Source organism: Chiloscyllium plagiosum, unplaced genomic scaffold, assembly GCF_037043375.1.
Source record: "Chiloscyllium plagiosum isolate Xiang-an unplaced genomic scaffold, Cpla_swu_hap1 HiC_scaffold_5, whole genome shotgun sequence".
Lineage (NCBI taxonomy): Eukaryota > Metazoa > Chordata > Chondrichthyes > Orectolobiformes > Hemiscylliidae > Chiloscyllium > Chiloscyllium plagiosum.
The window spans coordinates 5,678,327-5,704,172 of NW_028270143.1; the positions used below are offsets into that span (position 1 = coordinate 5,678,327).

The 25,846-nt window shown below is 42.5% G+C and overlaps 1 protein-coding gene across 5 annotated transcripts in view; it reads left to right on the forward strand.

The window, feature by feature from the left end:
* Positions 1–25,429, forward strand: part of colq (collagen-like tail subunit (single strand of homotrimer) of asymmetric acetylcholinesterase) — a 125,575-nt gene extending 100,146 nt beyond the window's left edge. For all 5 annotated transcript variants that reach the window (XM_087986940.1, XM_043689504.2, XM_087986938.1 and 2 more), the window contains 4 exons: positions 1,851–1,970; positions 13,924–14,050; positions 23,187–23,289; positions 24,299–25,429. In XM_087986940.1, coding sequence (XP_087843066.1) covers positions 1,851–1,970; positions 13,924–14,050; positions 23,187–23,289; positions 24,299–24,368 — 420 coding nt within the window. In that variant the 3' untranslated portion in view covers positions 24,369–25,429. The remainder of the gene's footprint in view (positions 1–1,850; positions 1,971–13,923; positions 14,051–23,186; positions 23,290–24,298) is intronic.
* The last annotated feature ends 417 nt before the right edge of the window (positions 25,430–25,846 follow it).

Consider the following 25,846-nt stretch of genomic DNA (forward strand, 5'->3'; position numbering starts at 1 on the left):
GAGTTTTTATAAATATTCAATAGAAAAATGACCTAAGGTAGTGCCAGTTCTCAAAAGAGTGGGACTGGGGATTTGATCATTGAAAACAAGAAATGGCCTGGATGAGTGTGGTATCCCATCCACAACCTTCAGTAGTTCCCTCCTGCCCCTTTAGCACAAATGTGCAATGTGTGCCATTTTCAAGATGCACTGCAGTTACCCATAAATGCTCCTTCAACTTCACCAGCCTGCAGCCTCTGGAACCCAGAAGGAGAGTTGCACTGGATGCATGGAACCACCACAATCTGAAAGTTCCCTTCCAAATCACACAGCTTCCTAACCTGGAACTATGCCATCGTTTCTTCCTGGTCACTGGGAAAAAAAAAATCCTCGAAATCCCTTCCTATTGGCAATGCGGGTATCTCTATATCTGAAGAACTACAGCAATTCAAGATGGCTGCTCCCAACCATCTTGTTCAGGGTAATTGGGCACAAGTGTAAATGCTGGCCGAGCTGGTGGTGCCCACATTCCATGAATGAATTAATAAAAAATATAATGGAGGCATTAAAATGATAGTTTGTGCCTGCCTCACTGTAGCAAACAGGGTAAAATCATTAAGGGGTCTGAGCAACATGGACTATGGTGAGATGTATGGCAGGATTGGGCAAGCATTGTCTTGATGTTGGGAGCATCTCTCCATAGCTATTGTTCTTTTGCCAAGTGGCGCAGTGGGTTTTTTTAAAATTGGGCAGTGATGAGTGGCCAATTATGGGGAATTCCTGGGAATGATGGGCTTACTTTGTAAAGAAAGGTTGAGCGTGTACTCACTGGAGCTCACTAGAACCTTATTAAAACATGTAAGATGGTGAGGGGGCTTGATAGGATGGATACTGGGAGTATGTATTGGGGACACAGGTTTAGAATTAGATACTTTCCTTTTAACGCTGAGATGAGGAGGATTCTTTTCTCTCTCTCAGAGGATCATTAGTACATAGAATTCTCTTCCCTCTAAAATCACTGGAGGCCGAGTCTTGAACTTTATTCAATGGATTCAATTTAAATAGATTTTCTTTTTATAGACAGTGGAGATGAGATTATTGGCACGATAGACAATAAAGTGGAGTTGAAGCCATGACAAGATTGGCCATGATCTTATTGAATGGTGGAGCAGACTTGATGGGCTGAATGGTCTACACTTGTTCCTAAAATCCCATGTTGCAATTCAGTTCCAGCTCTGTACATAGTTTTGCTAGTTTTGTGTATTTGTGCATGTACATTATTAGATTCCCTACAGTGAGGGAACAGGCCCTTTGGCCCAACAAGTCCACACTGACCCTCGAAAAGTAACCCACCCAGACCTACTCTGACTAATGCATCTAACAGTATGGACAATTTAGCATGGCCAATTCACTTGACCTGCACATATGGTACTGATCACATCAGAGCTCCATTTTGAAGTATACAAGACATGTTGGACCATTATGTGTCATTCATGAGTTTTCCTGCATCTTCCTTAGAATGTTGTTGTGATTGGGTTGTGAGCAAAGCTGTGAAGTTGGTCTCTCTCTCTCTCTCCATTACTGAAATCAAAGTTGGAAAAATGGCTAGTGTTATTCATTATGGAGACAAAAATTAATATTAAAAAGACGTATTAAATTATCTGTACAGACAGAACAAACAATGCTAGAGCACAAAAACAATAAAATGTATTCAGTGTATAAAATTAGAATATTCTCCTAATAACACTGCAGTCAGAAAGGCCAAAGTAATGTATTTCTTACATTCTTATGTTGCTTAGAATTTTCTAACTGCATCAGCCTGACTTTCCTGTGATATCTAAATAATATTTAATATTCTTTTTTCTTTTTAGATATTTGTTGTGGACAATGAGGAAGAGCTGAAAAAGCTGAACACCGAAAATGCGCTAGCTTTCCGGAAAGATCAGAGGTCATTGTACTTCAAAGATACTGTTGGATGGCTGCCGATTCAGGTAGTGGGAGTTTGATTGCTGCATCCTTTCCAGAAGTTTTATCTTTATTAAACTCACCCTTCAAATTAAATCTAACAGGAAACAGAAAGAGTGTCTTCTCCCACCCTTGCCCATTATAGTTTTCATTCTTGTGTTGGAGCAATGTGATGTGAACAACAGCTGTTAAAGGCGGGCCTCCACAGTTCATCATTCTTGGAAATGCAAACTGCTTTTCTTGTCGTAGCAGAGTGCCATCTGCTGAACCACGTGAATATTACAGGGGAAAGCCAACTGTCAGTAATAAAAGTGCATTTTAAAATTATAGGTAAATTTAGATTTTCTTAGCTGCCCCTTTGTTTGCCCATTTGAAGCTGTATCTTCTTAATTCCAACCAAGATGGAATAAGTAGGATGGAGGCAGACACATTGTGTTTATTTATTCCCTGTTAGAAGTCATGTGATCAAGAAATGCTTCAGCCAGATCAATGCCAGGCTGGCTTTGGCTTCACACACTAATCAGATTGTAAATGCAATGACAAAGCATTTAATCTGACACTCTGAAAATATCACACCAAAAAGGCAGAGCAATTAAAATTCTAACACCTAATGTTTAATCTCAACTATGTGTAAGAAACTTGGAATCTCTCTTGACAGTTTCTACAGGCATGGGCTATGAAGATTGCATGCATTTGTGAATGTTGCTTAATTCCTCATATTGAATCAACCAGAAAGAAACAAAATGGTGATTTCGAGCAACCATGCAAATAAACCACAACTTACAGTCCCTATTCATGCCTCGGGAGCATTGACTCACTGGTGTTGAGCTACTGACAAATGAATCGCTCCAAAGTAGACATAGCTGTATCAGGCAGCAAGTTACCTCCAGATACTCTTTTTCTTAAGAAAGGTCTTTCCATATCTTCTTTGGTGTATGCAAGACTGCACTCAGTGAATGGCAATCACAGTTCTTTTTATGCCCCAACATCCCCTACACTCAGTTTGACACAATGTAAATAGCAAATAATGCATCAGAACTCAGGTTTTCTTCATCAGTATGCTATTAATACAACTAACCCTAGCCATATGCCAATTACCAGGGAGCTCATGTCGAGAAGCAGAAGGGTGTAGTCATAGAGTCATCGAGTCATACAACATGGAAACAGAGCCTTCGGTCCAACCAGTCCATGCCGAACATAATACTAAACTAAACTAGTTTCTATTGCCTGCTCTTGAACCATATCCCTCCAAACGTTTTCATGTACTTACCTAAATGTCTTTTCAACGTTGTAACTCTGTTCACATCCACCACTTCCTTAGGAAGTTCATTCCACACACAAACCACCTTCTGTGTAAAAGATTTTTTTTAATATCTTTTTTATATCTCTCTCCTCTTACTTTAAAAATGTGCCCCCGCATCTTGAAATCCCCCAGGGTAGGGAAAAGACACCTACTATTAAGCCTATCTATACCCCTCATGATTTTATATCTTCTATAAGGTCACCTTTCAACCTCCTTTGCTTCAGTGAAGTAAGTTCCAGCTTATCAATCTTTCTTTATACATCAAACCTCCTGAGCAACCTTAACAGAGGAGTGTAGTTTTGCTCACTCATAGAGTCATAGAGATGTACAGCATGGAAACAGACCCTTCGGTCATACCCGTCCATGCCGACCAGATATCCCAACCCAATCTAGTCCCACCTGCCAGCACCCGGCCCATATCCCTCCAAGCCCTTCCTATTCATATACCCATCCAAATGCCTCTTAAATGTTGCAATTGTACCAGCCTCCACCACTTTCTCTGGCAGCTCATTCCATACCCGTACCACACTGTGTGTGAGAAAGTTGCCCCTTAGGTCTCTTTTATATCTTTCCCCTCTCACCCTAAACCTATGCCCTCTAGTTCTGGACTCCCCCACCCCAGGGAAAAGACATTGCCTATTTACCCTATCCATGCCCCTCACAATTTTTTAAACCTCTATAAGGTCACCCCTTAGCCTCCGACGTTCCAGGGAAAACAGCCCCAGCCTGTTCTGCCTCTCCCTATAGCTCTAATCCTCCAACCCTGGCTACATCCTTGTAAATCTTTTCTGAACCCTTTCAAGTTTTGCAGCATCATTTAGATAGGAAGGAGATCAGAATTGCATGCAATATTCCAACAGTGGCCTAACCAATGTCCTGTACAGCCACAATATGACCTCCCAACTCCTGTACTCGATACTCTGACCAATAAAGGAAAGCACACCAAACGCCTTCTTCACTATCCTATCTACCTGCGACTCCACTTTCAAGGAGCTATGAACCTGCACTCCAAGGTCTCTTTGTTCAGAAACACTCCCTAGGACCTTACCATTAAGTGTATAAGTCCTGCTAAGATTTGCTTTCCCAAAATGCAGCACCTTGCATTTATCTGAATTAAACTCCACCTGCCACTTGTCAGCCCATTGGCCCATCTGGTCAAGATCCTGTTGTAATCTGAGGTAACCCTCTTCACTATCCACTACACCTCCAATTTTGGTGTCATCTGCAAACTTACTAATTGTACCTCTTATGCTCGCATCAAATCATTTGTGTAAATGACAAAAAGTAGAGGACCCAGCACTGATCCTTGTGGCACTCTACTGGTCACAGGTCTCCAGTCTGAAAAACAACCCTCCACCACCACCCTCTGTCTTCTACCTTTGAGCCAGTTCTGTATTCAAATGGCTAGTTCTCCCTGTATTCCATGAGATCTAACCTTGCCAACCAGTCTCCCATGGGGAACCTTGTCGAATGCCTTACTGAAGTCCATATAGATCAAATCTACCACTCTGCCCTCATCAATCCTCTTTGTTATTTCCTCATAAAATTCAATCAAGTTTGTGAGACATGATTTCCCAAGCACAAAGCCATGTTGACTATCCCGAATCAGTCCTTGCCTTTCCAAATACATGTACATCCTGTCTCTCAGGATTCTCTCCAACAACTTGCCCACCACTGAGGTCAGGTTCACTGGTCTATAGTTCCCTGGTTTGTCCTTACCACCCTTCTTAAACAGTGGCACCACGTTTGCCAACCTCCAGTCTTCCGGCACCTCACCTGTGACTATCGATAATACAAATATGTCAGCAAGAGGCCCAGCAATCACTTCTCTAGCTTCCCACAGAGTTCTCTCATCGCTAACTGAATAAATTCGAAGATGAGTGTGGTGTGGAGAGGAACTAGATCTTATTGTCTTAAAGTTCTTTTTTGTTCATTTGACTCAAAGAGAATTTCACTCTGACAATACCATGTCTTAAGCTCTTGTGAGCCCTAACAGTCATTGTGGAGAATTAATCTTTTTGAACTGTCAGTGTGAGGCCTGACAGCATTAGTAAGTAAATGCTTGGCTCTCAGCCAGAGTGTCATACGTTTATGTCCCTGGGCTGACTTTCCTTCAAATTCAGTTAGGATCGTTCTTTAATGTTTCCACAGGGACATCAAAATATAGTACATGCTGAATTAATCCCAAGTATTAAAAAAGAAATAGGAGAGAATTAAAACGATTCCTTTTGTTACATCCTTCTGACAATAGACAATAGACAATAGGTGCAGGAGTAGGCCATTCTGCCCTTCGAGCCTGCATTATGATCATGGCTGATCATCCTTAATCAGTATCCTGTTCCTGCCTTATTTCCATAACCCTTGATTCCACTATCCTTGAGAGCTCTATCCAACTCTTTCTTAAATGAATCCAGAGACTGGGCCTTCACTGCCCTCTGGGGCAGAGCATTCCACACAGCCACCACTCTCTGGGTGAAGAAGTTTCTCCTCATCTCTGAATCATCCACTACCCAAGTATTCTAGTAAAATTTTAAATTTCATGTTGACTTTTCCAATCAGTAAATATTCACTATTGAATATATAAATTTAAACTACATTTTTTTAAATTGCTGTAAAACTGATGAAAGAAGCCACCTAAAAATTGTCAGGACAATCTTACAAATTTGCACTGGCACAGCACACCTTGGGAGTGCACATTAGAATTTTGGATAAGGAGATTAGTGAGTGTTATATTATGGCATAGATTGCAGACTTCACAGGCACTGTCCCTTTAAGACCATTACATAAAATCATGATATGTAACATCCCAGTGTAATGGAGTTGGACCTTTAGCCAGCTAAATGTAACATCAGTAAGCACAGAACACAAACTAAAAGTAGATTATTTCCCCTCCCTGGTGTGGCTTGAACAATGGCAAGGAAGTTGGGAAAATACAAAGAGAATTCAAAAGTCAGTCTTGATGTCGAGAAAATGTTTGGGGATTTCCCCCTTAAGCTTTAAATGGCACTTCTAGAACTCGCTATTCAGCAGCAGTTAACCTACTTCCAAGCATTAGTAGCTTATAAATAACTAAACTTGCTTTGTTTGTACACCACTTCCAATTCTCCTCTTCTTTCACAAGAAACCAGACAGGGTAAATTCACAAAATATAAATCAAAATGGGTAACATTGGCTATAACTCAACAAGTACTTCTCCCATCTGACATTCAACTGCTTCTTCACAACAACCTCACCGTGGGCAGCACGGTGGCACAGTGGTTAGCACTGCTGCTTCGCAGTGCCAGAGTCCCGGGTTCAATTCCCGCCTCAGGCGACCGACTGTGTGGAGTTTGCACATTCTCCCTGTGTCTGCGTGGGTTTCCTCCCACAGTCCAAAGACAGGTAAGGGGTAGATGTAGGAGTAGGTAAGGGGTAGATGTAGGAGTATGGGTGGGTTGTGCTTCGGCGGGGCGGTGTGGACTTGTTGGGCCGAAGGGCCTGTTTCCACACTGTAAGTAATCTAATCTCACTGCATGGTCCATGCCTACAATTCACCTTGACACTTGGTCCACACAAGTTGGCATCGGCAAACCACCAGCCTCACTACATCATCATACCTGTACTCTTATACCACATCAGTCCTTTAACTCTTTGCTTGTAGCTGAGGGACTTACATGCTTCTGTCAGTAATCTTGTACATAGGATACATTTTTGGCTCTTATCTTGCCTTTTCAGCCCTCACTTATTTTGAGGTTATTCAAAGTTGCCAAACTCTGTCCATCCCTTACTATTTAAGTAGTAATAGTAAGTAAATCCACTGATTCAGCAGTGGATTAGAGGCTGCTAGCCTCTATGTGGCGCACATTGCTTTTTAGTGCAGAGCAAGAGATGGACAGCTTGTTGCACTTGGGTGCACTGAACAGTCAATGAGATTTGCACGTCGTTGCGTAATACCATACTTCAAAGTCAACACTCCACGTGCAACATCGCCAACATTTTATGCAGCAAGCAAATATTCAAGTGTGAAAGTCAAAAAGGAGTATAGTGGGACGAAGGGGCACTCTGGTCAGTCAGGGTATACTGTCACAATCAGTCAAGTGGCTCTTCCAATTCCACTTCAGGGAGTTTTCCTGATCAGTCAGGCATTTGGTCCTATCAGAGCCTGAGATTCCAAGCTTTTTGCAGTCCAGGGATAAGCCATGGTCAGTCCTACAGGCCAAATACAGCAAGTCCAGGAGTTGTAGGTAGGTCAGTCAGGGTACTGTGGACACATTAGTCCAGGCTGTGGGAAGGGAGGGACTGCGCACGATAGAAGTAGATGGAAGAGCATTTAATGGTGATGTAGGGGTATCAATGAGGTGAGGTGCCTCATGAGACTGAATAGGAAGCATAGAGGGCAGGAAGAGTTAGTGGTTTAGAAGAATGAGGTAGGTGACTATGGACATGGACATGTTATATGAAGTAGTGAGAGCTGTTATCCGTGAGACTTGGTGAGGTGCATGTGCAGTGGTAAAGATTGAATGAGTTGTGGCCCTGTGAGTGTGAATTAGAAGAGAGAAGATGGCTGCACCAATCCTTGCATGGTACAAATCATTGACCTTCTTCCTGCACTGCTGGACATCCAAGTTCATCTAAGACACAGCACTACACTGGGAGTGCAATTTAGCTCTAGGTCAGCTTAGGATATTGGAATGGCCTCCTTTGGCAATCTAAGGGAAAATGGATTGCCCTTCTCTTCATCACATTATACCAACATCCTACTGTTTCCTGACAGTGAAGCACGAAGCAACGTTACATTAGCTGTGTGACATGTCCTCTGTGATAATGATCAAACACCACAGTGAGGGGATTTAAACTTCTGAAATAATAAGCAGCTGGGCTTTAAATATGGCACCAGTGGTGTGAAAGCCAGAATATGTCAGCAGTGATGAGTCCATCTGTCTCTCTGGCTGCACAAATCCCACTAAAGGAAAAGTGCCTAAAAGCACAGCTCTAAGCCATGGTGTATTGAGCACCTTGAATCTCATTCAACAAAGCACTTTAGCTGGAAACAGGAACATTTTCACCAAATGTCTAAATTGCGATAGTGTCCTCGTTAATTATTAGTAATGTAAAGAAGCTTCAGGACATCTGTTTTAACAAAAAACGCAACTCACTGGTATATTCTATGCAGACTAGCCTGTGGTAAAGCAGAAACTACATCATGACAGCAGTAAACAGACACTAAAAGCTACTGAAAGCTCTATTGGGTGCTATATGCTGAAGAGGTGATGAATATGGTGGTTGAGAAGTCTTTTTTTCCTAATATTCGTCTATAAACTTGTGCAAGTTCAGAGATGAACAACTATAAGTATAATCAAGACTAAAGTGCTCCATTTTAAACTGAAGTCTAAAAAAATAAATGCTGAAGCACAATGAATACTCTACCCACTCTCTTTTAGAAAGATCAAATACCTGAGGTTGCTATTGAATTTATTTTTAAAATCAAAGGAACTTAAATGTTGAAAGAATATCTTCAACCGAAGAAAACAATCTTGGAACAAAGTAGAGAAAATAGTCAATTCAATGTAGAGCTTTCGGCCAGTCAGATATACATTAACATATATATCACAAAACCTAAACTATATATGCAAGTCTGTGATATTAGATATATTAATAGAATTCAAGATGTCAGTTTCAGCAATACCCTATCCTCTGAGGTATATTTTATGCAGACTAACATACTTAACATCACCCAAGCACATCAACAGAGTCAAGTAGAGTTTCTTATTAATATTTGAAAAAGAAAATAAATAAAGTGAAATCTTCTCAATACATTTTGTTACTGAATGAAAGTCTGCAGTGCAAGTATGAATTTATAAACCACTTTTAAATGTTAAAAATCACACAACACCAGGTTACTGTCCAACAGGTTTAATTGGAAGCACTAACTTTCGGAGCACCGTTCCTTCATCAGGTGGTTGTGGAGGACACAATTGTAAGGCACAGAATTTATAGCAAAAGTTTACAGTGTGATGTAACTGAAATTATACATTGACAAATACCTTGATTGTCTGTTGAGGCTTTCATCTGTTCGAATACCAAGATAGTTTCACTTCTTTCATGTGTAAATCACAAAACCTTTTTTTAAAAGTTGCATTCTCAGGTTACCTGTAACAATTGGTATTAGCTAGACAATATGTTGAAGGTGTTGGCCCCCTGTGTTCTCTGTCTATGAGATTGATTCTCATCTAAAAAGTGAGATAACAGAGCTTTACATGAATTCATGCAGTTTTTGAGCAAAGTACAATGTAACCCTGCAAGTACAAATTCACCCCACAAAATATATGTGTGCTTGTGGGTCTTTGTCTGTCTGTGTGTGTGTCTGTCTGGGTTGGGGGTTGTGAGTGTGAGGGAGAGTGTATATGTGTGTGTGTAGTGAGTGTAGAGTGTCTTAAGTTTGTGAGGGGGTGCATGTGTGACTGTGGGAGTGTGTGTGTGTCTGGGGTGGGGGATTGTCAGTGTCTGTGAAAGGAGAGTGTATGTGTGTGTGCATGAGTGTAAAGTGGTCTAAGTGTCTGAGAGGATGCCTGTGTGAGTTGGGAGTGTGTGTGTCTATAAGGGTGTGTGTGAGTATCTGTGTATATGTGTGTGTGTGTGTGTGTGTATAGGAGTATCTGTGTGTGTATAGTGCAATGGTGGTCACCTGTAATGTGACATGAACCCAAGGTCCCGGTTGAGGCCCTCCCTATGGGTACCGAACTTAGCTATCAGCCTCTGCTCAGCCACTTTTCACTGCTGCCTATCCCGAAGTCCGCATTGGAGGATGGTCACCTGAAGGTCCAAGGTCAAATGTCCTAGACCGCTGAAGTGTTCCCCAACTGGGAGGGAACCCTCCTGTCTGTTGATTGTTGTGCGGTGCCCATTCATCCGTTGCCGTAGCCTTTGCTCGGTTTCCCCAATGTACCATGCCTCCGGGCATTCTTGCCTGCAGCGTATGAGATAGACAACGTTGGCTGAGTCATGTGAGTGCACCTGGAAGTACTCAGGGATGCCCTCATAAGAACGGGGTACAATGCTCAACTCATCGACCACCAGTTCCGACGTGCCACAGCGAGGAACCATAATGACCTCCTCAGGAGACAGACACGTGCTGCAATCGACAGGGTACCCTTCGTTGTTCAGTACTTCCCAGGAGCTGAAAAACTACGCCATGTTCTTTGTGACCTGCAACACATTGTCAATGAGGATGAGCACCTCACCAAGACCTTCCCCACACCTCCACTTTTTGCCATTAAACAACCGCCAAACCTCAAACAGATCGTTCTTTGTAGCAAGCTGCCCGGCTCTCAGGACAACTCCATACAGCCCTACCACGGTAGGGTCCTGCAAGACGTGTCAGAGTGTGGACATGGATACCACCATTACACATAGGGACACCTCCCACCATGTACGTGGCAGGTACTCATACGACTCAGCCAACGTTGTCTATCTCATACGCTGCAGGCAAGGATGCCCTGAGGCATGGTACATTGGGGAAACCGAGCAGAGGCTACAGCAACGGATGAATGGGCACCGCACAACAATCAACAGACAGGAGGGTTACCTCCCAGGTGGGGAACACTTCAGCGGTCCAGGACATTCAACCTCGGACCTTTGGGTGCCCATCCTCCAAGGCGGACTTCAGGACAGGCAGCAGTGAAAAGTGGCCGAGCAGAGGCTGATAGCTAAGTTTGGTACCCATAGGGAGGGCCTCAACCAGGACCTTGGGTTCATGTCACATTACAGGTGACCACCATTGCACTATATACACACACAGATACTCCTACACACACACAGGCACTCCTATACACATGGACACACATATACATAGACACTCACACACACCCTTACAGACACACACACTCCCACACTCACAGGCATCCTCTCAGACACTTAGACCACTCTACACTCATGCACACACATATACACTCTCTTTCACAGACACTGACAATCCCCCACCCCAGACACACACACACACACATTCCCACAGTCACACATGCACCCCCTCACAGACTTAAGACACTCTACACTCACTACACATGCATATACACTCTCTCTCACACTCACAACCTAGACAGACACACACACAGACAGACACAAAGACCCACATGCACGCATATATTTTGTGGGGTGAATTTGTACTTGCAGAGTTACATTGTACTTTGCTCAAAAACTGCATGAATTCATGTAAAACTCTGTTATCTCACTTTTTAGATTAAAATCAATCTAATTCTCATGGCATAGACAGAGAACACAGGGGGCTAACACCTTCAACATATTGTCTAGCTAACACCAATTGTTACAGTTAACCTGAGAATGCAATTTTTAAAAAAAGGTTTTGTGATTTACACATGAAAGAAGTGAAACTATCTTGGTATTTGAACAGATGAAAGCCTCAACAGACAATCAAGGTATTTGTCAATGTATAATTTCAGTTACATCACACTGTAAACTTTTGCTATAAATTCTGTGCCTTACAATTGTGTCCTCCACAACCACCTGATGAAGGAACGGTGCTCCGAAAGTTAGTGCTTCCAATTAAATCTGTTGGACTATAACCTGGTGTTGTGTGATTTTTAATTTTGTACGCCCCAGTCCAACACCGGCATCTCCAAATCATGACCTTTTAAATGTGCTTTCTTTAAATGCTGCACTGAAAACCTTGTCTTGAAGCATGTATTTGGGATGCCCTGGATGAGCGAAGAATTGGTGTTTAAATCCTTTCCTACATCATTTGTTGAACTGAATGATATCCACCTCCACTGGGGAAGTGCTAATTTGAGGTTGGAGCATCTTTCTATAGTGAAGAGGGGAAAGAAAATGCATGAGTCATACTTCAATAATTAGAGCTGTTTCCTTGCTCTCAGTAACTAAGAAATTGTTGACAGCCCAGAGACATGTCATGCACTGACCTTCCAGACTTCAGGCATCAAGCCAAGTGGATGAAATCATCTTTCCCCAAATAAATCAGTCATTCCTTTATTAAGGCATGCAAGTGAAGTGATTGGATAGAGAGCGTAGTTTGTGTCCATACAGGAGAAAAAAAGTACCTTCTGTCTCAAGCTGTTGTCAGGAGCAAAACGAAAGAGTTCACTCTGAGCCTGCCCATCTGCAAACAAGCAATCTTACTCTTGGGAGAAATAGGAATGGCATTAGTGTAAGTCTATGAAAGCTGACATCAGGTTGTTGAGAACTGACTAATGTAGAATTAATTGTCAGTTTCTAACATTTACTTCAACTAAAGGCTGCATCAACAAGGGACTGTTTATCTGATACCTTCTGAGCGAGATCAAAGGAATCTCTCTGACATTTGTCAAGATTTCCTGAACAAGATAAATAAATCATTAAAAGATTTTCTAACTGAAAAGATTCTATTTTAATGCCCCTGAAGTTTTCTCTTTCACTGGTCCCTTGGTTGGCCTTCTTACTTCCACCCTTCCACTCTTGCTGTTCATATTCTAAATTTGTGATTACTATTCATTCACTAATCTAGATAGGCCTCAGGTTCACCAATGCTTCAGTTTTAAAATAGTACAAAAGTATGACCAGGAAACATGTAGACAGTTATCACAACTTGCACCAAGACAAAACCTACAAGTCCAAGATTTTTGCATGAACAAATTATTACCCGCGTACATAGTTTAGGTTTTGTGCTACAGATGTTAATGCATATATATAAAGCTGATTGATCAAAGGCTCTACATTTAATCGATTATATAGAGACAGTGACTGATGTGAGCTTGGCACTTCTGTACCAAAACATCACATGTTGTGATCTCATGCGACTGTCTTAAAGGTACACTTCCTGCATGGTCTGCAATTTATGCCATAAAACAATCATCCGTCCTTTAAAGAATGGGAAACCTTTTAGCATAACATGTACAAGGATATATGTACATTTATTGTGTCTATACAGTCATATAATGTTTTGGTGAATGTATGACATAGCCAGATCTGGTCATTATACAGTTATCATGATTTAGCACTTATCCCCTTCTCTCCCTAATTCGGTACTTTCCATCAGCTCTATGAGCCTTTGCAAGGTGCATCCCACTTTCTTTCACCCAAAATTGCAAGCTGTTGCTGCACCATCTAGATTCTAAGCTTGAGAATTCCCTCCCTAAATGTGTACCCGTCTCCAAATCTCTGCCATCCTCTAAAGTGCTACTTAACATTCCTTTTTGTGATGAAGCATTTGGTCACATGTCCTAATGATTCTTTCATATGCTGACTGTTAGTTTATGTTTTGGTTCGTGTCTAGAAGGAGATGCCATGATCATCTTTATGGACTTGCAGTTAGTAATGAGGATGGACAAATATGATGGCCTTCCCGGAGATACCAACATCCCATGAATAGATGAAAATAAGTAAAATATGCTACTTTGATCCTACAGTCAGTCCTTCAATAACATGATGGTTGCTTCAGAAACAGCGCTTAAAAGTGTTGGCGAAGTATTCGCGTTATAGCCAATGCATATTTTAAAAATTTGCGCTTTACAAATAGCATACGTAAATCATCAATCATGTTACAGTGAATTTGTGTTGAGGAAAGATGCGTTATAGCAGAAGGACCTGAACTTCAAATCTTGGAGCCAGGCAAACCATTTGAAAATTATCAATAATGTGACTGTTGAGGGAAATAATTATTCTTCCTCATCTACTTTATTTTCATATAGATCTCCCCTACACTGCTTGCAGCTTCTTCGTCACATTCAGCAGGGTTCTGTGGAGATGGAGTAGTTCAGGAGGAAAATGGGGAAGAGTGTGATGATGGAAATAAGATTGTCACCGATAGCTGTATAAGTAAGTTGGTTAGCTTTATATTTTCAAAAATGTTCCTTCAGGTTTTCATTGGAAATGTACATCTGTGTGCCATCAATTTTATTTTTGGTCAGCTGAACTCAATGTATTAGGAAAAACAAACCTGTTAAAACTGACTTTCTTGTAACTATATTGCATACTGCCTGGACACTGATAAAAAACTTGAAATCCTGAGATTGCCTGGATTTTCTCTTCAAATGTGTGCAAAAGACCTGGAAAAAGGCCATTTCCCCTAGTCAAAGGTTAACTTTAGAGGTGGTGGTAGGATAGCCAGTTGCAGCTGGATAGTTGTTCACAGGGACTATGTTAGAAGATGCAACAATGCCCACCACTGACAACATGCTCCATGAAGTATTCTCACTGCCACTTCTTATGCAATGTGAGTGAACCAGACCCTTGATCACCACAATGTCGATTTGCTGCCATCATTCTTTTTTAAGTTGGGGATCTACAGGCCTGCTTCATCTAGTGAGAAAACACTAAGTTGTTGAGCTAGAAGAGACTTTTGTCTTAAACAAGATGTAGTTAACTCTAAGATATCAACAAGTTATAAGCAACATTGATAGACGTTGTACTAAGGCTATGAAGAGACCTAAATGGGAGGTCTATCTCCTTCAAGATGCAGAGCTGTACCACAACCAAAGTCATTATGGCATCATGTTGGAGAAGTTTAATGCATTCCTCAACATCAACCCTTTTCTGAGCCAAACATCTTATACAACAGAAAGGACCATCAGTAGCCAGAAGGTCCAGATTTGATTCTGAATTGAGAAAGGGGTGGTGGTGGGATGTTCTAAACATAAAAGATTTGACTGCACCTTGCCCCATTATAATTCTCTGTCTGGGCTATATTTTTTCCTGGTGCAGACAAGGCTCACCCTATTATCTACAAAGCCCCAAATATCTGAAGACAACTGTGCAGGAGAACCTGGTGGGATCTACACCCTCTTCCTGACCATTGCTCCCAGAGAATTGTGTATTTTATGTGGAAATGTGAGGAAAATAATCCCTGTCTCTTGCAAACCAAGGATCTGAATCAAACCAAGTTTAATATTATCCTTGGCTTAGTGACTTCAAAATAGCCAGCCAAATGGGCAAGGAGATATTAACAGTTGAGGAATGATACTGGATTGAGAAACTACATTTTTTTGCCAGTCTGTGGTAATGTTCTTGCCAGAAAGCTGCTGCAGTCAGCAAAACAATATCAAATTAATTTTACAGACATATACGTGGAGTTCTATTAACAGTCATGTCCAAGAAAATCTTGTAATTAGTGCCATAGATACAGACAGCTCCAAAATCTTGATGTCCAATTATATAATTTCTGAAAAATTGGGAGTGAAAAGTAATATTTAGTAATGAATCAATAATTCTCTCGTATGACTTCAATAATTGTTTCCTATCTTTGCTTGCAACCAGTGAACATACAGGAAGTATAGTGCATTACATATTTTTTCTTTGGAAAATAAAATATGTCAATTCTGTTAATTAATGTTTAAAAAACTGTGCAGATTATACTTTCTAGTTTATATGTGTATTGATATTATAAATCGAAAAGTAGACTTTTAAATGCAATATAATGGAAAGTACTAGCATTACTAACAATGCCACTTGCTAGTCAGAGTAAAAATAGTAGGCTATGTTGGATGAAGACATGGCTAAAAAGATAGTGTGAGGGGGAAGGTTTCAGATTCCTGGGGCAATTAGACTGGTTCTGGGACCAGGGCAAACTAGGCAGGTTACACCTGGGCAGGACTGATGCCCTAGTGGGGAATATCTGCTCGAGTAGTTCTGGATGGTTTAAACTAAATTGCCAGGGGGAATCAAAAACAAGAACAAAAGACAAAGAGGAATTAGAGAAATGATATTCGAAGGAATCAATGGCCAAAATCAAACAAGGCCACCATCAAAAATAATGGAAATGGAACAAAGCATGTTAAAAAGATAAGCCTTAAGGCTTTATGCCTAAAAACACAGAGCATTCAAAATAAAGTGGATGAATTATTCACATAAATAGATGTAAATGGGTATGATATAGTTGGGACTATGGAAACATAGTTGTAGGGTGATCAGGAATGGGAACTGAACATCTGGGGGTATTCAGTATTTAAGAAGGACAGAAAAAAAGGAAAAGGCAGTGGTTAAAGAGGATATAAACACAATATTGAGTAAAGATATTAGCTCAGACAATATAGAATCTATGTGGGTAAAATTGAGAAATACCAAGAGGCAAAAACATTAGTGGGGTGACATATAGACGACCAAAGTGTAGTGTTGATATCGGGAATGGCGTTAAACAGGAAATCAAGGGAGCAGGCACTAAAGGAGCATTTGTCATTATGGATGACTTTAGTGTACGTATAGCTGTGGCAAATCAAATTAGTCACAATATCGTAGAGGAGAAATTCCTCGAGTGTATATGGGATGGTTTTCTGGACTAATAGATTGAGAACTAACTAAAGCACAGGCCATGTTAGTTTGGGTATTATGAGAAAGAAATAATTAGCGATGTAGCTGTGAAAGATCCTTTGGGGTCGAGCAACTATAATATGATAAAATTCTTCTTCAGTACGGAGACTAAGTTAGTTACTTCAGAGTCTAGGGACCTAAAACTTAATAAAGGGAAACTACATTGATATGATGTTTGAATTGGCAATGATGGATGGGGAAATGTTACTGAAAGGAGTGACGATGGCAAAAATTCAAAGGCGAATGGGTTAATGACAAAAATTGTTTATTCCCATCAGGCACAAGACTACACAGAGAACAGTGGCCAAACCACGGCTTATGAGGAAAGTTAGAGATAGTATTATATACAAAAAAGGCATCCAAATTGACAAGAATAAAAGCAATAGACCTGAGGATTGGCAACAGTTGAGAAGTCAGCAAAGAAGGACCAAGGGATTGATTAAGAATGGGAAAAATACAAAAGTGAGCTTGCTTGGAACATAACAATTGACTGTAAAAGTTTCTATAGGTATGTAAAGAGAAAAAGATTGGTGAAAACTAATATAGGTTCCTTACAGTCAGAAATAGGGGAATGGGCAAGAGGTATTCTGCAAAATGGTCACCCAACGCAGACTGTGCGACCGCTTTGCAGAACACACAAGCATGACCCTGACCTTCCCGTAGCCGGTCATTTTAACACAGTGTCCTCCTCACATTCTCACTTATTTGTCCTTGACATGCTGCAATGCTCCAGTGAATCACAGCGCAAGCTGGAGAAGCAGCACCTCATCTTCAAACTAGGCACTTTACAACCTTCTGGGCTCAGTATTGAGTACAACTCTGTCAAATTGTGAACCCATTCCTTCCCTTCCTTTTAGCTTTGCTTGTTGCATTCTCTGTCACTATGTTCTCTCTCCCCTCCCCTCAAACCAGTGGGACAGTCTGTTCTCTAATGCAGTTAGATACAGCATTGTTCTGCCATTCTCTCATTCTGACCATTTAATCTGCACTATCAACACCCTTTCTCCCTCAACATTCCTACCCTGCCCCCCTCATTGCATAAATACTTCCCCCTTCACACTTCAGCTCTGATGAAGAGTCATCCAGACTTGAAATGTTAGCTTGCTTTCTTTCCATGGATGCTCTCTGAGCCATTGTGACCTTCAGCATTTTTTGTTGTCAGTACAGATTCCAGCATCTGCAGTAATTCCCTCCTCAGAAAAATTGTATGTTGCCCTTCACAGTAAGAGGCGAAAAGTGTGGCGCTGGAAAAGCACAGCCAGTCAGGCAGCATCTGAGGAGCAGGAGAATCAATGTTTCGAGCATAAGCTCTTCATCAGGAATGTGGGGAGTCGGGGGGAAGGGGGTTGAGATATAAATAAGAGAGTGGGGGTGGGGCTGGTTGGGAAGGTAGCCTGGAAGGCAGGTGGGGGTGATGGTGATAGATCAGAGTGGAGGGTGGAGCGGATAGGTGGGAAGGAAGATAGACAGGTAGGACAGTTCAAGAGGGCGGTGCCAAGTTGGAGGGTTGGTTTTGGGATAAGGTGGGAGGAGGGGAGATGAGGAAACTGGTGAAATCCACATTGATCCAATGTGGTCACAGGGTACCAAAGCGGAAGATGAGGCGTTCTTCCTCCAGGCATCGGGTGGCTTGGATTTGGTGGTGGAGGAGGCCCAGGACTTGCATGTCCTTGGCGGAGTGGGAAGGGGAGTTGAAGTGGTCAGCCACAGGGTGGTAGGGTTGTTTGATGCATGTGTCCCAGAGATGTTCCCTGAAACATTCCGCAAGTTGGCATCCTGTTTCTCCAGTGGAGAGGAGACCACATCGAGAGGAGGAGCGCTGAGGATGTTAGGCAGGCTTTCAGGGAGCTAGGTTGGAAGCTCAGAGTTAGAACGAACAGAGTTGTTGTCTCTGGTTTGTTACCCGTGCCACGTGATAGAGAGTCGAGGAATAGGGAGAGAGAACAGTTAAATGCGTGGCTACAGGGATGGTGCAGGAGGGAGGGATTCCGGTATTTGGATAACTGGGGTTCTTTCTGGGGAAGGTGGGACCTCTATAAACAGGATGGTCTACACATGAACCTGAGGGGCACCAGTATCCTTGGTGGGAAGTTTGCTAGTGCTCTTGGGGGGGGTTTAAACTAACTCTGCAGGGTCATGGGAACCCAGACTGTAGCTTTAGGGTGCAGGACCTGGAGTGTAGGGAGGTTAGGAACATGGCATCAATTTCAAAGGAGGGTGCCTGTAAACAGGAAAGTGGTTTGAAGTGTGTATACTTCAATGCAAGAAGTATACGAAATAAGGTAGGTGAACTTGCAGCGTGGGTTGGTACCTGGGACTTCGATGTTGTGGCTATTACGGAGACATGGATAGAACAGGGACAGGATTGGCTGTTGCAGGTTCCAGGGTTTAAATGTTTTAGTAGGGTCAGAGGTGGGGGTAAAAGAGGGGGAGGTGTGGCATTGCTTGTAAAAGATAGTATTACAGCTGTGGAAAGGACGATGCATGAAGACTCGCCATCTGAGGTCGTTTGGGCTGAGGTTAGGAATAGGAAAGGTGAGCTCACCCTGTTAGGAGTTTTTTACAGGCCTCCTAATAGTCCTAGAAACGTAGAAGAAAGAATTGCGAGGATGATTCAAGAGAAGAGTGAAAGTAATAGGGTGGTTGTTATGGGGGACTTTAACTTTCCTGATATTAATTGGGAAAGCTATAGCTCAAGTTCGTTAGATGGGTCAGTGTTTGTCCAATGTGTGCAGGAGGGTTTCCTGACACAATATGTAGATAGGCCAACAAGAGGTGAGGCCATACTGGATTTGGTTCTGGGTAATGAACCAGGCCAGGTGTTAGAATTAGAGGTAGGTGAGCACTTTGGGGACAGTGACCACAATTCAGTGACCTTTACTCTAGTGATGGAGAGGGATAAGTGTGCACTACAGGGCAAGAGTTATAGATGGGGGCAGGGAAATTATGATGCTGTGAGGCATGACTTAGGATGTGTGGCCTGGAAAAGTAAGCTTCAAGGCAAGGGTGTAATTGATATGTGGAGCTTGTTCAAGGAGCAACTATTGAGTGTCCTTGATAAGTATGTGCCCGTCAGGCAGGGAGGAAAGGGTCGTGTGAGGGAGCCGTGGTTTAATAAGGAATTGGAATCACTTGTTAAATGGAAGAGGGCGGCCTATGTAAAGATGAGGCGTGAAGGTTCAATTGGGGCGATTGAGAGTTATAAGGTAGCCAGGAAGGAACTGAAGAGAGAGCTAAGAGCAGCAAGGAGGGGACATGAAAGGTCCTTAGTTGGTAGGATTAGGGGAAACCCTAAGGCTTTCTATAGGTATGTCAGGAATAAAAGAATGACTAGGGTAGGAATAGGTCCAGTCAAGGATAGTAGTGGGAAGTTGCGTGTGGAGGCTGAAGAGATTGGGGAGACACTGAATGAATACTTTTCGTCAGTATTCAATCAGGAACAGGACATTGTTGTCAATGTGAGTACTGAGTCACAATCAAGTAGAATGGATGGCTTTGAGGTATGTAGGGAAGAGGTGTTGGAAATTCTGGAAAGGGTGAAAATAGATAAGTCCCCTGGGCCTGATGGCATTTATCCTAGGATTCTCTGGGAAGCAAGGGAGGAGATTGCAGAGCCATTGGCCTTGATTTTTATGTCCTCGTTGTCTACAGGAGTAGTGCCAGAAGATTGGAGGCTAGCAAATGTGGTTCCCTTGTTCAAGAAGGGGAGTAGAGATAACCCTAGTAACTATAGGCCGGTGAGTCTCACTTCTGTTGTGGGCAAAATCTTAGAGAGAATTGTAAGGGATAGGATTTATGAACATCTGGATAGGAATAATGTGATCAAGGATCGTCAGCATGGTTTTGTGAAGGGCAGTTCGTGCCTCACAAACCTTATTGAATTCTTTGAGAAGGTGACTAAGGAGGTGGACGAGGGGAAAGCAGTAGATGTGGTGTATATGGATTTTAGTAAGGCGTTTGATAAGGTTCCCCATGGTAGACTACTGCAAAAAATACGGAGGTATGGCATTGAGGGTGAGTTGGAGGTTTGGATTAGGAGTTGGCTGGCTGGAAGAAGACAGAGGGTAGTAGTTGATGGCAAAGGTTCATCTTGGAGTGCCGTCACTAGCGGTGTTCCGCAAGGATCTGTTTTGGGACCATTGCTGTTTGTCATTTTTATAAATGACCTGGAGGAGGGGTTAGAAGGTTGGGTGAGCAAGTTTGCGGATGATACGAAAGTCGGAGGAGTTGTAGACAGTGAGGAAGGATGTGGCAGGTTACAGCGGGATATAGATAAGCTGCAGAACTGGGCAGAAAGGTGGCAAATGGAGTTCAATGTAGCTAAGTGTGAGGTGATTCACTTTGGTAAGAGTAATAAAAAGATGGGGTACTGGGCTAACGGTCGGATACTTGGTAGTGTGGATGAGCAGAGGGATCTTGGTGTCCATGTACACAAATCTTTGAAAGTTGCCACCCAGGTAAATAGTGCGGTGAAGAAGGCATATGGCGTACTGGCTTTTATTGGTAGAGGAATTGAGTTCCGGAGTACTGAGGTCATGTTGCAGTTGTATAAGACTCTGGTGCGGCCACATCTGGAGTATTGTGTGCAGTTTTGGTCGCCATACTATAGGAAGGATGTGGAGGCACTGGAACGGGTGCAGAGGAGGTTTACCAGGATGTTGCCTGGTATGGTAGAAAGATCGTATGAGGAAAGGCTGAGGCACTTGGGGTTGTTTTCATTGGAGAAAAGAAGGTTTAGGGGTGACTTGATAGAGGTGTATAAGATGATTAGGGGTTTAGATAGGATCGACAGTGAGAATCTTTTTCCTCGTATGGAGTCAGCTATTACAAGGGGGCATAGCTTTAAATTAAGGGGGGGTAGGTATAGGACAGATGTTAGGGGTAGGTTCTTTACTCAGCGAGTCGTGAGTTCATGGAATGCCCTGCCAGTAGCAGTGGTGGACTCTCCCTCATTATGGGCATTTAAGCGGGCATTGGATAGGCATATGGAGGATAGTGGGCTAGTGTAGGTTAGGTGGGCTTGGATCGGCGCAACATCGAGGGCCGAAGGGCCTGTACTGCGCTGTATTCTTCTATGAGAGCAACAGACACAGTAGATGAGGTGGGTGGATGTGCAGGAAAATGTCTGCCGGATGTGGAAGGATCCTTTGAGGCCTTGGATGGAGGTGAGGGGGGAGGTGTGGGCGCAGGCTTTACACCTCTTGTGGCGACCAGACGAGGTGCCGGGTGAGGAGGGTGGGTTGGTTGGGGGGAGCGTGGACCTAACGAGGAAGTCACAGAGGGAGTGGTCTCTGCGGAATGCTGAAAGGGATCAAGAGGGAAATATATCTCTGGTGGTGGGATCTGACAGTAGGCAGTGGAAACGGCAGAGGATAGCTCCATCGTCCATTCCGACCTGTCACCAACACACCCCAAACTGCATCTCCCTATCGCCTTCCAAGCTACCTTCTCCCAGCCTCACCCCCACCCTTACATTTATCTCTCATCCCCCTTCCTCCCCTCCAACCCCCACCTCCCCCACATTCCTGATGAACGGCTTATGCCCAAAACGTAGATTCTCCTGCTCCTCGGATGTTGCCTGACCTGCTGTGCTTTTCTAGTGCCACACTTTTCGACTCTAATCTCCAGCAACTGCAGTCCTCACTTTCTCCTATTCACAGTGAGGGGATCTGAGTACAGGAACAAGGATGTCTTGCTGCATTAAACAGGGCAGTAGTGAATGCACACCTGGAATATTGTGTGCAGTTTTGGTCGCCTAAGCTGAGGATGGATGCTCTTGCTAGATGGGATCCCCACCCCAGTCCTGAGGAAGAGTTACTCCAGTAACATTGACTTCTCCACCTCCAGATGCTGCCTGGCTCGCTGTGTTCTTCCAGCCTCCTGCTTGTCTATATAGGAAGCGCAGCGAAGGTTTACTGAATTGATTCCTGACATGGTAGGACTGATGTATGAGGGGAGGTTGAGTCAGTTCGGATTATGTATACCAGAGTATGGAAGAGGAGGATCGCATAGATACCTATAAAATTCTAACAGGACGAGACAGTTTAGATGCAGGGAGGATGTTTCCAATGGAGCTAGGAGCATAGTTTAAGGATAATAGGTAAACCTGTTCGGATTGAAGTGAGGAGAGGTGTCTTCACCAGAGAGTGGTGGACTCAGTACTACAGAAAGTAGTTGAATCCAAAACGTTGTGTTTTCAAGGAGGGAGTAAATATAGCTAAAGGGATCTTATAGGAGGGTGAGATTAGAGTATTAAGCTTGATGATCAGCCATGATCATATTGAATGGTGGAGCATGCTCAAAGGGTCAAATGTCAAGAGTGTGGTGCCGGAAAAGCATAGCAGGTCAGGCAGCATCCGAGGAGCAGGAAAATCAACGTTTCAGACAAAAGCCCTTCATCAGGAAGCCTGATGAAGGGCTTTTGCCTGAAACATTGATTTCCCTGCTCCTCAGATGCTGTCTGACCTCCTGTGCTATTCCAGTACCATACTCTGGACTCTAATCTCCAGCATCTGCAGTACTCACTTTTGCTTCGAAGGGTCAAATGGCCAATTCCTGCACCCATTTTCTATATTTCTATAAAACAGGATTGCTGATCTGTGTCGTGGACATCAAAAAATACAATTGTTGTTTTGCTGCATTGTTACAGATTGTAAGCAAGCCTACTGTGGAGATGGATATGTGTGGAAGGGATTTGAAGAATGTGATGGTAAAGATTTTGGTTACCAAACTTGTAAAACCTATCTTCCCGGGTAAGTTCATTTAAAGATTGCGTGTTGATGCCCTATATAGAGTCGCTTCTTGAAGCAATCTCTGATAAGGAGTACATTTGCCTAGAATTTTTGTTTTGAAAAGACTTCAAAAGAAACTAAATAAATACCTTTCAAGATATTCTTAACCAACCTGTTCTGGCATGTTATGAGACATTTGAAGATTGTGGTGCTACGTTATGACACATGTCTAGGTTCAATGGGGCTTTCTGTCCCATAGGTACAAATAACAATGAACAAAGAAAATTACAGTGCATGAACATGCCCTTTGGCCCTCCAAGCCTGTGCTAATTCAGATCCTCTGTCTAAACCTGTTGGCTATTTACTAAAGATCTGTATCCACATAGATACAGTTACATTCACAATATAGGTAGCCACATTATCAGTACACCACAGGAACCCTCATTACATGCTACACTTCCTTTTTTTGCACAGAGAGCTGCAACAAGACTTCTGTCAACAGCAATTTGTAAACATCAAGTAGAAAGGCCACAAGAGTGGTCCAGGTGAATGATCTCATTCCCCTCCCATTGATCTCTCCACTCCCGAGGTTCCTAGCCTCATTCCTGATGAAGGGATTTTGCCTGAAACATCGATTTTCCTGCTCCTCAGATACTGTCTGACCTGCTGTGCTTTTCCAGCACCACTCTAATCTTGACTGTCATCTCCAGCACCTGTAGTCCTCACTTCTGCCCAGGTGAATGAAATGCCTATCAGTTAGCCACTCATCTAATGAAGGGTGCAGACAAAGAGTAGCCATCATCACCTTCCGTGTACTGACTGATTAATTGTGCATTTCCAGTACTAAGTAATTCCCATTTATTTTGGATTTATGGATTTTCTGTTTATCCTTTCCATTTTTGTTTGCATTTTGATTGTGGATAACAGCTGTTTGCTATTATCTAGTCCAGATTTTTTGTGTATGCAGTCCTTTATGTAAGAAGATGTAAACTCTCTTGTTCCCTCTTTGTGTTGTATTTGTTTGTTTTAGGTCTTTTGGGGATCTGAAATGTACGTCATATTGTTACATTGACTCCACGAGCTGTCGGTATTTCACATGAGACTATGAAAAATGGCTGCTGGGACATGTCTTGTTGAAACAAACTCATCTGGTGCTATCACAGAACCAACAGGTTTGGGCTGCACATACACTTCCTCTGTTCAATATAACCATAACCAGCAGCTGGAAGACTTTTAGATAGTCGAGATTCATTTCAAGTGATTATCTGGATGGCAATTTGGACCATTGCATTTTGTCTTAAAATAAAAGCAACGTCAACCACAAAGGTACGAAAAGGATGCTATTTGATTTCCACTGAGACCTTTAAAGTGTACATATACATACATATTACACATATATGTGTGTATATATAATATATAATATATTACATAGCCATGTCTAAAGACTGCTCATCCACGTTTGACAATTCTCAGGCAGAAATATCAAAGATGTAATAGCAAACAGCTGTTCCGCAAGAGACTGGAGTCAAAACTGCCATACCTCGACTGTGCACTGCTACTGACTTCCGTAGTTTTGTACCTGGACTTACTCAAGGAACTGACTGGCCGAATTCTTGGTGCTGTGTTGATACAGTGGAAACAGGAAAATGACAAGAATTCAGTCCTGAAATGTGAACTACTATTTATTGCATTTGCATGGATATTATGCACAAAGAAGCAAACTGCAAAAATCACTCTTCCATGTCTTGATTGCTCTTGGCTCAATCAGCTGTTATATTATAGGGTGTCATGTTCTTAGGGTATACACACACATACACACACAGTGGCAGTACATAAATGGATGAATAGATAAAGTGCATGAACTATAGATATCACAAGCAATAAGCTGGCGTAAGTGGGTATGATGAAGGGCTTTTGCCCGAAACGTCTATTTCACTGCTCCTTGGATGCTGCCTGAACTGTTGTGCTCTTCCAGCACCACTAATCCAGTAAGTGGATATCAGTCTGCCACTAGAAATGTATATAGTAAGATGGTCATTGTGGTTAAAATGTGATTGTTTTATCCACTAGCTTTCACAAGAATTGTCGCTATAATACATGTAACATTGCATGTCCATAATATTAGAATTTATAATCAGTACAAATAAAATGGACTCAATGATGTTGTGTGTTTCTCATTCAAAAGTTCTGTGGAGTATATAAGCGAGTTCTAATAAAGATTACTATGCCAACAGAGCTTAACCAGTTCCAGTGTACATAATATAAGTAGTACATATCCAAAATTGGAAATTCCAGGCTGGCCTGAAACTAGGCCTTTGGCCTCACTGACATTATTTGAGAGCACTGCCATTGCCTGCTGTCAACTTCTCCCTTTGAAATGGTGACTTCCAGATCACATGTCCCCTTGTCAGTGACTCAAAAATCATTCTGCAGGTGGAGGTGAGAAACAAAACCTGGTACAGACTCCACTGATTGTCAACCAATGATGCAGTTATGTGGAATGCTAAAACCAGAATACAGGGAGAACTAGCCATTTGGATACAGAACTGGCTCAAAGGTAGAAGAAGAGGGTGATGGT